This window comes from Nematolebias whitei, chromosome 18, assembly GCF_014905685.2.
Source record: "Nematolebias whitei isolate Nwh7 chromosome 18, NemWhi1, whole genome shotgun sequence".
NCBI classification, from domain to species: Eukaryota; Metazoa; Chordata; class Actinopteri; order Cyprinodontiformes; family Rivulidae; genus Nematolebias; species Nematolebias whitei.
This window is the reverse complement of record NC_056515.1, coordinates 30256199-30269430: the sequence shown is the minus strand read 5'-3', so window position 1 is coordinate 30269430 and position 13232 is coordinate 30256199. Positions and strand designations below refer to the sequence as shown.

Here is a 13232-nt window from a genome sequence, read left to right as displayed (position 1 = left end):
TTGGTAAGCTTATTCTGCACCAGAATCAGTATTTTCTTTAAATGTGCATTTTAATGAATGTTCTCAAGATGAGAATTAAAATAAAAAATGTTTATTTGTCAGGAATGCAATTCTTCATAACTTGTCCGTTCATTTTTCATTACATAAAAAAATTCTGCAGCATATTAAGCTTTTGGGTGGAGTTTGCATGTTCTCTCCGTGCATGCGTGGGTTTTCTCCGGGTACTCCGGTTTCCTCCCACAGACCAAAAACATGCATGTTAGGCTGATTGGTAACTCTAAATTGTCCCTAGGTGTGAGTGAGAGCGTGAATGGTTGTTTGTCTCTATGTGTCCCTGTGATGGACTTGAGACCTGTCCAGGGTGTACCCCGCCCCTAGCACAGTGATTGCTGGACATGGGCACCGGTGACCCCTGTGACCCAAAATGGAAGAAGCGGGTAAAAGGTAATTGATGGATGGATGATGTTTGCACCAACACATGATTTAGTTGCAGAATAGCTAGCTTGCAAGCAAGCTGTATTAGCAGCTAGTAGATAGTAGCCTCAATCACCTTGAGTCACAGTTAGTTTGAACCATAAACCGTGTAAAAGAAAACCCAGAACTCAAAGTATCAATGTAAGACTTGTACCTGACACAAAAGTCTCACGAGAAAGGAAAAATAAAACATATTTGAGATATTAAATCCAGGGATTAATGCAGAAAAACATCTGTTGACTGAATTTTTTTTACAGAGGTTACCAATCTTCAACTCCTTGTTGCTAAAACACCATGTAGAATTGAACTTCGCAGATATTTGTGATGAACTATCCTGAACGGACTCTCACAGAGAGAACTTTGACAGTTTGGGGAGAATTTTTTTTAAATTAAACACATCTTTGCGTTAGTCTGGGGCAAATAAATATTCATCTTTTATTGTTAATATTGTTTAATTATAAGAACTATAGCAGCAGACACAGTCTGTCTCATTGTGAGGCTACTGTGACCACCACACAGGAAAGGTAGCAATATTTACCACAACGTGCAGCGTAGCTGTGACCTTTCTCCAGACTGAAAAAAATAATATGAATTTATATTTTGGTTTAGAAAAAGCAAATACACAAATACAATCCGGCTATAAACTGGATTAATACTTTAAAATTGCATGTTAAAAAGTCTAATACGTCAACTGAACAGTATTTTAGTGTCTAAACGTGTATTTCAGCAGTGGTAGAATGTTCCACACTAACTCATACAAACATATTCTTTGTTCTACATTTAATGTCCTGATCACTAGGTGCAGAATAGTATGCAGTTAAAGAAAAAATCATGTTGCAAGGCACAGAATAGGTACATTACTGCCTAGTAACAAAGTTCATGTGCAATCATCCAGGTATCAAATCCAATAATTGTCCAGATAACTTGACTGAGAATTACTGGATTACTGCCTAGTATAAATTCTGAGACTATAACATGTAAAGAGGATTTGATAAAAAAAAAAAAAAATAGCAACGAAAATGAAACATTTCTGAATATTATATTTTTTTCTGAGTTATTTCAGAAAATGCAAGCAATAATTATTTACCTAAAAATACTGACTTTGGTTTTTCAAGAAATGCTGTGACTTAAACTTTGAATATATCGCTTCAGCAAAACATAAAAGTACTTTGACAATCTAACAGCTTAATGTAATTTTCAAGATATAATCGTCTAGAACCCCAAAATAGAGGACACACGGAAGCATTTGTATCATTTATTTAATCTTTATTCACCTAGGTTGGGGGGGAGACACCTCCCCTGGCATTCCCATATAAAGAGATGTCATGACAAACACATCCAACCAAACGAGACGGTGAATAGGTTTCCAGTCCATACATAAAATACATATACTTTATACTGAACCATCAGCATTCATTAGTCCCACACAGCATCCATCTGTGCTATTAAATATATAGAGATAACATCTATAGGGGGTTATTTACTGTGAGATAAGGGGCTTGGCAAAATGGGTTTAGCTTATAGATGAGTAGAGTCGTGGGGGTGAGGAGTAATACTCTCACCTCCTCCCTCTTGTCTACATGATGCCACAGGAGGACAACGGGTTGGCAATCTGGCAGGTGCAGGCTGACTGGCAGTATTGACGCACAGTCTGGTAGCAGCTGCGGTCGGCATCCCCGCCCCACTGCACAGGCCCGTTGGGGTCAGAGGGCAAGCGGCTCAGAATGCTGGTGTTGATGGCCAGAGCAGCCAGGCCATAGTCCGTGAACAGCACCGTCTCTCGCCGGCACGTGGGGCAAGAGATGAACTTGTACTTGGGACAGGATTCGTAGAGGATTTGCAGGCACTCCTCGCATACCGAGTGCAGGCAGGAGAGGATGCGTGGACGCTTCCCGGCGAAGTTGTACGTGTGGCCACAGGTGGGGCATTCAAGGGGCTCACAAGGCATGACGGGCCCAGAAGATGAGGAGGAGGTGGATGAGGAGGTGGAGGATGAGCGCAACACGTATTGATTGACTATGACGTCTTCCATCTTGTAGTGGAACTGGTGGTAGCAGATTTCATTGGCACTGGGTTTGCGCTGAGCCAGGAAGCTCTGCTCTCTGCATATTAAGGGGGTCGGAGGGGACACCATCGGTCTGGGAGATGGTGCTATGTCCAGTGTAATGTCGCTGCAGGCCTGGTTGACAATGATTTCACCTTCACCGCCTCCATCCCATGCCACTCTGGGAGCCGGGGCATAGCGTGGCTGGGTGACGGGCACAGGGCACTCTCGGGGAAACTTCTCGGACTGGATGATCTTGACAGTGTCCATGGGGATGGCCATCGGCTGGCGCCTGAGGCAGGACATTTGCTCGGTTTAGTTGCTTTTACAGTGAGGGGCTGTAGCTCTGATTGGCGCTGGATACCCCTGCTTGGTTAGTTCAAGGGGAGGAGGCTCAAACTTCTTCTTGGAAGTCAACCATTAGATGGAACATGGGGTCGAATGGTTGCTTCCATGTTTCCTTCAAAGATTTTCTCTCGTTGGCACTGTTGTTAGTCTTTTAGTCTAGAACAGTTAAATTATATAGACCAGTGTACTGTATCAGATCAGTGTTTACTATGAAGTTTTTTTGTTGCTTTATTGTACCTTTGATGAAGTTCCTGTGCTGCCTCTGACTGATAGTTACAAATCACACAGAAGTTTGTAGTATTTTAACACTAAGTTATGTTCTTACTTTAAACGGTATAAGTTTCATGTGCACCCAAATATTTACAATTCACAAACAGTACAGAAAGGTGGATTGTTGCATTTACAAAGTGTGGTGGGTTGATTACAGGCAGTTCAGACTAGTCCAAAAGGTACTATCTTGAGATTAGATCTTGTTTCCTAGTAAAGGAAACTAAATATTTGCCAAAACACTCAATGAAATTCCTGCTTATAGCTTTAGATGTGTTCTATCATGACTCTGGGGTGTGAGAGAAAAAAAAAACTTAAGACGTTCTGTCTGCTCTTGGTCCAGTGTGGTCAGGAAACCTAGTTTGACTCCCTTTTCTTGGCTTCTTGATAAAAAGAAGGGAGGAGGACTTTTATTTTTGGGAGGTGTCCTATAATACTCCAGAGAGCTGTTGGAGTAATTCCATGAAACTTGAAGGCTCCTTAAATTCTTCAGAGGTGGGAGTGAAGTATTTTCCTATAGACTTTCAGGCAGTCCTCACAACAAAACAGACAGAGTGATGAGAGTGAGAAGGATTCCTGGGTGTTGTGTCTTCTACTTCTTTTAGTTTGTCAGACCAACTGTGTTTGCAGATTTCTTTGGTCACCTGTAAAATGAAAGAAAAAAGTTAGTAATGGTAAATTTTTAATAAAAAAAAAAATAAGGAAGTAAATAGATGCATCACATTTTCAGTCTTTGCGTTACAATGTTTTCTTTAGGTGAATGAGTGATTGGAATTCACTCAGCTCTATCTTTAAATCAGTTTCTTTGTATCTGAAGGTAAAAGTTGCCAAGGCAGTTTCCTTGGGAGGGGCGGGAAAGTTTGTCCCATGTCCGTATTTGCATCTTGGCCTTGTCTCACCTGTGTCTTTTAAAAGACAGAAATATTTCCATGTTGCTGCTAGCTCTAGCTGTCATAAAAAAGTGCTACAGGTCATAAACACAGCACACCCAATGTTCATCTGCAGAATGGAGGGTGTTGTTCGTTTCAGGTTGATTGAGGTTAATTAATAATATAATTATTAAAACTGGAGCATGTATGAGTAAATGACTCATTTCTGTGTCAAGAATGTAGAGTGTGAGAAGCAGAGCTTAAATGAAGACGCATAGGAGGCAGTAACAGGTACAAACAAGACAATACCTTCACCAAGGCAAAGAATGAACAGACAAGCATGCAAGATGCATGAAAGTAAAAGGGGGAGAGGAAAAGCAGGAAGTATTAATTTGTATTGGGAGGGTGATTACCGGTAGTTAGTAATCATGTGTGTGATTACTAATGGTGGTAAGTCAGGAGACAAAACAAAGACAGTTGAGCGTATCCAGTAGCAAAAAACAAAACTACAACCAAATAACCAGAGTTGCTTTCAAAAAATACATATACAATTATTTTTAATGCATAACTAGTATATAATTTATCTACTAAATCATGGTGCTGTTGTGTGAATCTCAAAGTCCTTTTTAATGTACATACAGTAAATTAACAAAATAGAGAAAAATATGTATAACTTTTAAATATTTGGTCTAGTAAAACTTTGCACTCTAAGCTCATGGTGTCCTGCGCTGATGGGATCCAAGGTTACCAAAGGCTGAATTAAATTTGACCAGATCTCTGTGTGCGAGCAGAGGCTCCTTTTATAACAGGATGTAATTCTGACTGAAACTGGTGTTCAAGCAAAGCAGAATAATCCCCAAAATAATACATAGACTCATGTCAAAATTATTGCATAATATGATATGTATTTACAAATAGGCCTGTCACGATAACAAATTTTGCTGGGCGATTAATTGTCTCAGAAATTATTGCGATAAACGATAAAATTGTTTGAAATTTGACAATAATTAGCAATTTTGTCAAATTTAAGAAGAAATGTTGGTTAATTTGTTTTGAGTGTAGTACCTTTTTTTGAACACCGGACGGCAGGATAAGACTGTTTGAACCAAAGGATGGATAGTGAGGGGAGCTAGCAGCATATCTCTTTAAGAAAAATGAGAGGAAGACCCCTTGATGTGACATGGGCTGTCTCTCCTTCCTGTTTTTCGGTTCTCAAAATGGCGGACGCTCGGTGTGGTTTGAGCATTTTTCACACAATTTTTTTAAATAAAAATCAGTAAACAAGTTCTCAGCTTCTTTTTTCAGAGAAAAACAACTTTTATATGAAGGCACAGGTTTCAATTGTGAATTTTGGAGCTTTGACAAGACGGAGGCTTTTTCCCCGAGGTCAGCTTGTTAGCTTAGCTCGTAGCTTAGCTTTTCAACTCAGCTGCTTTTAACAATCCAAAAACGCAATTTTGGACAGTTAAAATGGATTTTAAAGGAAAAAGAGAAAGGGAGGGTCAGTGAAGAGCACCGGAGTTGAGCTTTTTGTCATCCAGTTTCTTCAGAAAGAGAGAAACGATAAAGCTGATAAATGAAAATGAGGTCGATAATTTTCATTTATCATGCAATTAATTGAGTTATTGTTTATTACGACAGGCCTGTGGTGGCACAGAGGTTGGGGGAGTGGTGGCGCAGAGGCTAGAGAAGATGGACTTGTGGTTGGAAAGTTGCAGGTTCAACTCCCAATACCGTCAACATCAAAATGTGGGTGGAAAAGGTGAAACACACACCTGCCTCCACCCTCATTCGCCCTACTCTGGGCCCTGAGCAAGGCCCTAACCCCCACCATCTGCTCCCAAAAACTGGTCTCTCTTGAAAATGAGTTCTTGTGACTCAATGAGACTACCTGTATAAATAAAGGATAAATGAAATGAAAAACCTTAAAATTAATTGTATTTGCCTTCTACCTTTCATTTTGCTATTTGCTGATTTTGTGAGCCCTACAAAATGCTAACATGAACAGATGCTATACTATACAAAGGAAAATGTGCTGTAAGCTTACTACATAAAAGGAGTAAATGTGAATTTCTTCACTATGTAGAAAGAGCAGGTAATTGTGACACAGCTGCGGTTCTGCTTTTTTCCAACACTTGTCTTTTTGTGAACCGTGTTGGTTTCTGACTGTCAGGCAAAGGAAGAGGTCACAATCTGCATTGTGGGTTTGTGTCATACTGCGTGTGGGCTAGTGGAAAACAGAAAAGCAAGCCTGCAAATTAACATTTTAACTTGGCCAAAACAACACCAAAGAAGGGAGGATGACACATTTTTCATTATGTGTTTGGCTGTCGACAGTTGAGTCACTGAAGAGACAAAAAACATAAAAACTGAAGCAGAGGAGGGAGCCCACAGTGACGAATTAACACAAAGATGGGGGGTGGGGGTTGATGACAGAAGAGAAGGCTCCTATTTATGGTTTGTTTAGCTGTGCACTTCTTCGTGGTTTCTGGCCCCAGAAGAGTCACCCTGAATAAGAACGATGCACCTTTCGGAACAGACGGAAACACTTTGTAATCTCCGAGGGATGCTGACCAAGTATTCAGATTTTTCCTCATTACTCTGTTGACATATTTGTTCACTCAGGCACACAGAGCCGTTAGCAAGCACCACGCAAAATCTCTCCAATCACTCGCCATCACACCAAATGTGTCCAACTAGCTCCTCCGTGCTGCGGCACTTCATCCAATGTAGACTGTTTCATTCTCGTCCTCTTAGCACACATGGTTTATGAACACAAACAGCCTTTATACGCGTCAGAAAACTGGGTTGCATGAATAAGAGAAGACTGCAATTTTCTGAGGAACTACCATTTTGTGGATAAATAATGAAAGGAACAGTCATAGATGGGTTTGGGGTTTGCAGCTTTTTTGTAAAAATTGCATTTTAGGTAAAAAATAATGTATTTAAATTTTAAATATAAAATAAAAAAAAAAGATATTTTGACAAGTTTACCAAACATAGGAACCATATGCATTCATGAAAGGTGGGTGATAGAGTAAGCGCCTGTGCTTGTTTGTAACAATAGCAAATTATCTCATTAATCAGTGGACAGATTTCAATTAAATTCTCATAAAGTTATCACCAGATGTACATCTACAACGAATTAACTTTTGGAGTCAACTCAGATCAAGATGGTTGCCACAGTTAATCAGCTTCAGCAAACAAGAATGGTTTTAACCCAGTCGATTTTACAGATATTGAGCTCAATTTGGGTGTAGTAGTAGCTGAGAGTCATCCCTAACACATTCTTTGAGTACAAACAAATTGCATGAGCCTTGTTTTAAACTTTGGCATGCAAAGCAGTGGACCATTTGCATTTTTAAAAGAAATGTTAGGCTTTTTATTAAGTATAACATTAGGGCCAGTACTACTTAAAAAAAAAAAGTTATTCAGGTTTTTTAATAATTTATCTGTGATGTTAATGTAAATGTTTTAGCTTCTACATTTAAGTATTGATTGCAGGTCAGTTTTTGGTTTATTTTCACAATCGTTTAATCAGACATTCAGGGATTTTAAGTCTTATTTTGGATTTTACCTTAAGAAATTATTTATGCCTGGGTTTTGAACATAACATTCTAAACTAAATCAATAAACTATATTTATTTGTTCTGGACCAACAAAGGTCAAAACCCTTATACATTTTTTTAATTAAGTTTTTTTTTTATCAACATTACAAAAATGTGTCTGCCAGGGGTATATTAACAAGTAGGTAATAATATTCAAGTATAAAATAGAACAAGATAATTATAAAAAAGTACAGAAGGTAAAAAAAAATCTAAAAAGATACAAAGCAATCTATTTACAGGTTATATATATTAAGGTTTTCTATAATTGAGTTGGTTTTCATTGCCTTTTTGTTTGCAAGTCCTTTAATAGTAGTGCTGTAAAGTTCCTTGCTGAAGTGGAAGTGAAATTATGCTTGGCTTGGAGTGTGACCACTTTTTCTTGTGGATACAGAATTTTTCCAGAAGTAGAAGTTGGGTGAAGTAAATCAAGTCTTTATCCATATCCTTATCGTCGAAGCATAATATAATGTCTTCCTCTGTACGTTGAATTATTTGTCCAGTTTTCTGACGTATGAGTTGTTGTACATCTGTCCAGAATGCCATTTTATGGTTACATTGATAGAATAAATGAGATATTGTTTCCATGTGTAGTTCACAAAATGTACACAAATAGTCAATATCAAGTTTAAATCTTTCCAGTTTTTTTTTTTTTTTTAACAGGGTATGCATTATGATTATATATGAAACTTCTTTAACTTTATTTGTTATGCAATTTTTTTCCCCCCATTTAACCAAACTTATTTCAATTAATTTCTCCAAATGTAGAAGACCAAAAAAATCTACCGGGAGGTAAAGTAATCTTCTGCAGACATGATCTTATAAGTTTGTTGGAGTGTGTTTTTTTTTTTTGTAATCTCCATTCCACCTAGCATTATGGGACTTCTAAGTTGGTCTCTGGATAAATGATCAGATTTTGCTCCTTTGAAGAGTTGCATCATGGAGTTTGGTAGAGCATCAAAAGCTACAGCATACTCTTTAGTTGTTGCAGGTATGTTAAATCTGGTAAGACCCTTGTACATGTTGGTTTGTATGAAACAAAACATAACTTACATGGCTATAAAAACAAAATACAAAATAAAGTACTGTAATTGATGTTGGCCATCTGATTGTCAGGATGTGTTACTTTGACACAAAGCACCCATTTGTTCAAGAACTCACCCCTACCACAGCACAAATACTCTCACTTGTTGCACTAACATCAGTAAATGTCAAAGACATGACCCGCCCTCCAAACTATTCTGATCCTTTAAAAAAAAAAAAAAACCTTTCATTGGATGATCAGAATAAGCCCTGCTCTGTGAGCTCAAACAGCAAACAAACCTTTACCAGATACTAAAAGTGGGGATGCACAATATTATCGGCATGGTATCGGACGATATTATCGATAAGAGTTAAATATCGGACATCGGCCATTCCATCAAAATAACTCACCGATATAAAAGGTGCTGTTGTTTTTATATATATATTTACTGTATATGGTGTTACATCATTTTCAGCCCCCTTTTTGGCATCTGCATTTGGTAACAAACTGACAAATACCATGCAGAATAATGTAGTATTTTTATTCCACAGCAGAGAAAGCTATTGTAAGTAGGTATAGGGGGAAAAATATTGGTATTGGTATCGGTCAAAAATCCAATATCATGCATCCCTAACTAAAAGATTATTGGCAAAGCTCACATTGATAAAGTAACAAGACGATATGAGGTCTATGATTCTGAAAGTGATGACTCAGCAAAAATCTTCCACTTGTTTGGTGTCAGCACCATGAAACGGGCTGATGACTGATGGAGGATGCCTGCTGATGGGTCAGCCTCCTGATAATCAACGGAGACCTCTTTGGTTATATAAGAAGCTCATCTACTGCCCAGCCTCCATTACAGGCCAGCATAAACTGCCGCAGCTTTCCACTGTTTTAACACTGTGTTTGTGTGTGTGTGTACACAGCCATGGACCATCTTCCAGAAGAGGAATTATTCCCTTAATGAAATCATGGCAGGCATTTGACCTCATCAAGGCAGAGGAGGGAGAGGAGAGCTGACCACAGGGATGTCAGAGGAGTCAGCCTCAGCAGCAAATTCCTTGTGCAATTAAACACACACAAAGCTGCATTCACCTTTTAGAGAAACACACATATCCCAGAACATTCTTACCCTCACACAGCTCTCCATCATGTGCAGGGCACTACACTGCCACATTCCTGTGGACATAAACAATCTGATAAACAGGAGAAGAGGAGAAAAACACACCTGCAGATCCACAAACCTGAAACACTCCTATCTCTCATGTATTCCTTTGTGTATTTCATTCAGCTCGACATCGCGAGTCCACCTGTGCAGATCAGATGAAGGGCACTCTGTTCTGAATGAGTCACAGAGACAGCGTGTAAGAATCTGTCTGTCTTGATCCATTCATCTTTCCTTACTGGTGTCCAAACACAACACAACAACCGTGGAAAAAGCGGAGCAGGTTTGTGCCCCACATGTCAGCAGCATGTCAAGTATGCAATGTTGAGATTTTAATTTACATTCATTCGAGTGGTTAAAAAAAAAGGTAACATTTCTTCAAAAATTGTGTTTTGATTATGTACTCAGCCTAGACATGATGCAAGGGGGCAAATCCCCAGATTTACTGTACATTGTCCTGTCTGCAGATTTTATCTGGAAGGTAAACAGCAAAAACAAAATTGATACAAACGTGTTTTCCTTCGGTGTTATTTATATCGTCACGTATGCAGGGAAATATATTATTGCTGCCTCATGTTTTGGTTTTCATCCTTGGCAGAAAGTGCTCAGCGGGTGTGCAGGGAGGTGTCGGATTAAGTAACACAGCCTGCCTTCATTCATGGCAGACATCGGCCATTTTGCTTCACAATTCATTTCAGCCAATTGCTCTTTGTTCCCGCGTAGTACCCGAACCAATATGGCAGAGCTGCGCTTGGGCTGGGAAAAAATAATAATGAAAGCGTTAACAGCCAGCGTCGCTCGTCCCTGACACGGACCCTCATAGAAGATTTATGAGGTAAAAGCTCAGCAAGTGCCCATCTCTTCAGCAACAGCGGCGGACTAATTGATTGATTAAAGCTACATGATTAAGGCTGTCTCCGCTCAGAGTTGTTTATGCTGCTATCTCAAGATATACACAGCAGCTGAAACAAAATGGGGGTGTGAGGTTTATGTTGGATGGAGCAGCTTCAGCGCACTGCTTTGCACAAATGGGAGGGGTGCCTTTTTGGAAACGGCAGTTATGCAATCGCAGCGTGGAGCGCCCTCACTGCAGCGCCGATGCACGGCCAATACGAAGATGCCTCAGTGGTGCTGACAACTACAGAACAGGCCATTCTTGTCCTGTCTCCGTTACCCCCCCCACCTCCCTCCTTCCCCCTGCCTCCGCTGTCTTTCCGTGCAGAGCTCTGTCAAATGTCATGATGACAGGAAACCCTGAAGACACCACATGAGGAGGGTCTACTCTTCGTGTCCATTTGCAGCTGTGCTTCTGTGGGCTTGAATACGTTTCCGTTCATATGTGTGCATGTGAGAGAGACATGTCTCTCCATGATGCAACAACCATGCAATTCATACATTTAGTAAAATGAAGCGTAAACACCCATTTTTGCCACTGCTATGTTCACACAAAATGATAGGGGTTATATGAAAGCCATTTAAATGAACTTAAGATCATTCAGACATAAAAACATGAGAATCCTCACCATAAAACAGATGAAGAGCCTTGTCTCACCTGTCTGCCTATGCGCTTGTCCCATTCCAGTCTTTTCTTGCTTCCTGCTCGTTCATGCTTCAGACATTAGTTTGTCCTTTGATGGTGAACAGATTGCTCCTTCTTCCAGCGGAGGTCTCGTTAAAGGAGGATGCTCTCTCCGGTGAGTTTCTTTTATTCTAGGAGCATCAACAACATGGAGATGTAAGATGGAGGCAGCTGTAAGGTGGATACATCAGGCTGCTTTTGTCGACCTCCGCACCTTCTTTTTCCCTTCGCCTCTGCTCTCTTACGCCTTCTTGTTTAATCTTCCAACCTTTTAACGTTGACTTATGATTGGCCGTGTCCCTCCTGCATCTTTTTCTCCATCATCCCTTTAGTCACCTTTTCACAAATGGCTTGGCTGACAATGAGCAGTGACCTGAACCTCTGTTTTAGTCTCCTCCTGTCTGTTCTTTCTTCTTCTTGTCTTCAGGTGAACCTCAGTCTTCTCCTTCTCTCCGTCTTCTCAGCTGTCATCCCTCAGCTGCCGTTCATTACTGCTCCTTCTCCACCACCATCTGCTCCGCTCAGTGCGCCTCACACTCACACATGCGCAGTCTTCTCACCCATACACACACTGTCTCTGCTCTGCTTCTGGTTCAGGCTTTGGTGTGTGTGTCTCACTTCGCCTGCCTGCTCCCCACCCCTCTCTATCGCTCACACAGACCACATTTCTTTCTTTTTTTTTCCTCCCGTTCGCTGCAGCATTCACTGCAGTGCCTCTGCAGGCGAGATCACGTTTGCTCGTTGCCAGAGAAAATATTTCAGCCAATCAGGGCAGCACGCTCACCCTCCAACCCCCATCTGAACACACAAACACAAGCCTTCTGAGATGCAAAAGCACCAAAAAGGCTATGAATCATACTTTACATGCAGACGTATGGTTCAGCAGGAAGCACAGGAAGCTTGCGAAAACAGAGCCCATCTTGAGAGTGCAGCAGTGCACCTGAAATGGGAATATTTACATATCTCATAAATAACCTTTTAACAAAAACCGATTCATCAATTTCATCTCAGTCCTCATGTTTCTCATATATTTGCAGAAATACCTTCATCTATTTAAGACCCTGCAGCTAAATGGCAACCAGAGGCATTTATAATTTTACTTTACAATGTAGGTTATTTTACATAAAAACTTGAATGCAGCATCCTGCACTGCTACCACTGAACTACACGCAGGAAGGTTGCATAACCTTAATCCATTTGGTGTCTGCTTAGGCTTTCATACAGACCAATAAATAATCCTCCGATTAAAAAAAAAAGGTTTAAAACAGTCAACTGAGCATCATAAAGGTACTGTTTAGCGGGGTTGCTTCAGATGTTAGTGCAATTAATTATTTTTACACTTTTTTTTTTTTTTTGCTGTTTAGGGAAGAGTATCCACCTAACTCATTATTGCTGTCACAAGCTGAAGCTTTCTCAAACTACATTGGGTGTGGATTTCTTGCTATTACTTCCATGCTGCATCCTGTTTTGGGTAACTGGACTTTCATTATCAGCATTATGTGAAAGTACAGCACTTTCCTGTAAGCAGCATCAAGTTACCAAAGGTGCTACTGTAATGTTTAAAGCAATGCTTAAAGTAATATTTTATTTCAAAGTCACCCTTATTAGACCTTATTATAAATATGTTAATAGACCTGTTCTTGTGTTGGCGCCCCTATATTGGATCTGGTTTCCTTTGGTTGAAATATAAAATGTTTGTAACCACTGTGCGTTCACCGAGTAATTACTGTGTTTAATTTTTGTTGCAACCTCAAATACTGTATCTACCACTTTAGTCATGGACCCTTCTTCTACATATTGGTCTTCAACCAAATCAGAAGATGCTGATACCTCCTTTGCCTCCCCCCTCTGCATCAC

At 40.0% G+C, this 13232-nt stretch overlaps 1 protein-coding gene across 1 annotated transcript; it reads right to left on the bottom strand.

Moving 5' to 3' along the window:
• Window positions 1-1774: 1774 nt before the first annotated feature.
• On the bottom strand, window positions 1775-11980 carry rnf208 (ring finger protein 208). The gene is made up of 2 exons (XM_037692383.1): window positions 11349-11980; window positions 1775-3777 (listed from the first exon to the last, which is right to left on the bottom strand). Exon 2 carries the CDS (start codon window positions 2822-2824, stop codon window positions 2051-2053), a length of 774 nt encoding a protein of 257 aa, XP_037548311.1. The 5' UTR covers window positions 2825-3777; window positions 11349-11980; the 3' UTR covers window positions 1775-2050.
• Between the last annotated feature and the right edge of the window lie 1252 nt (window positions 11981-13232).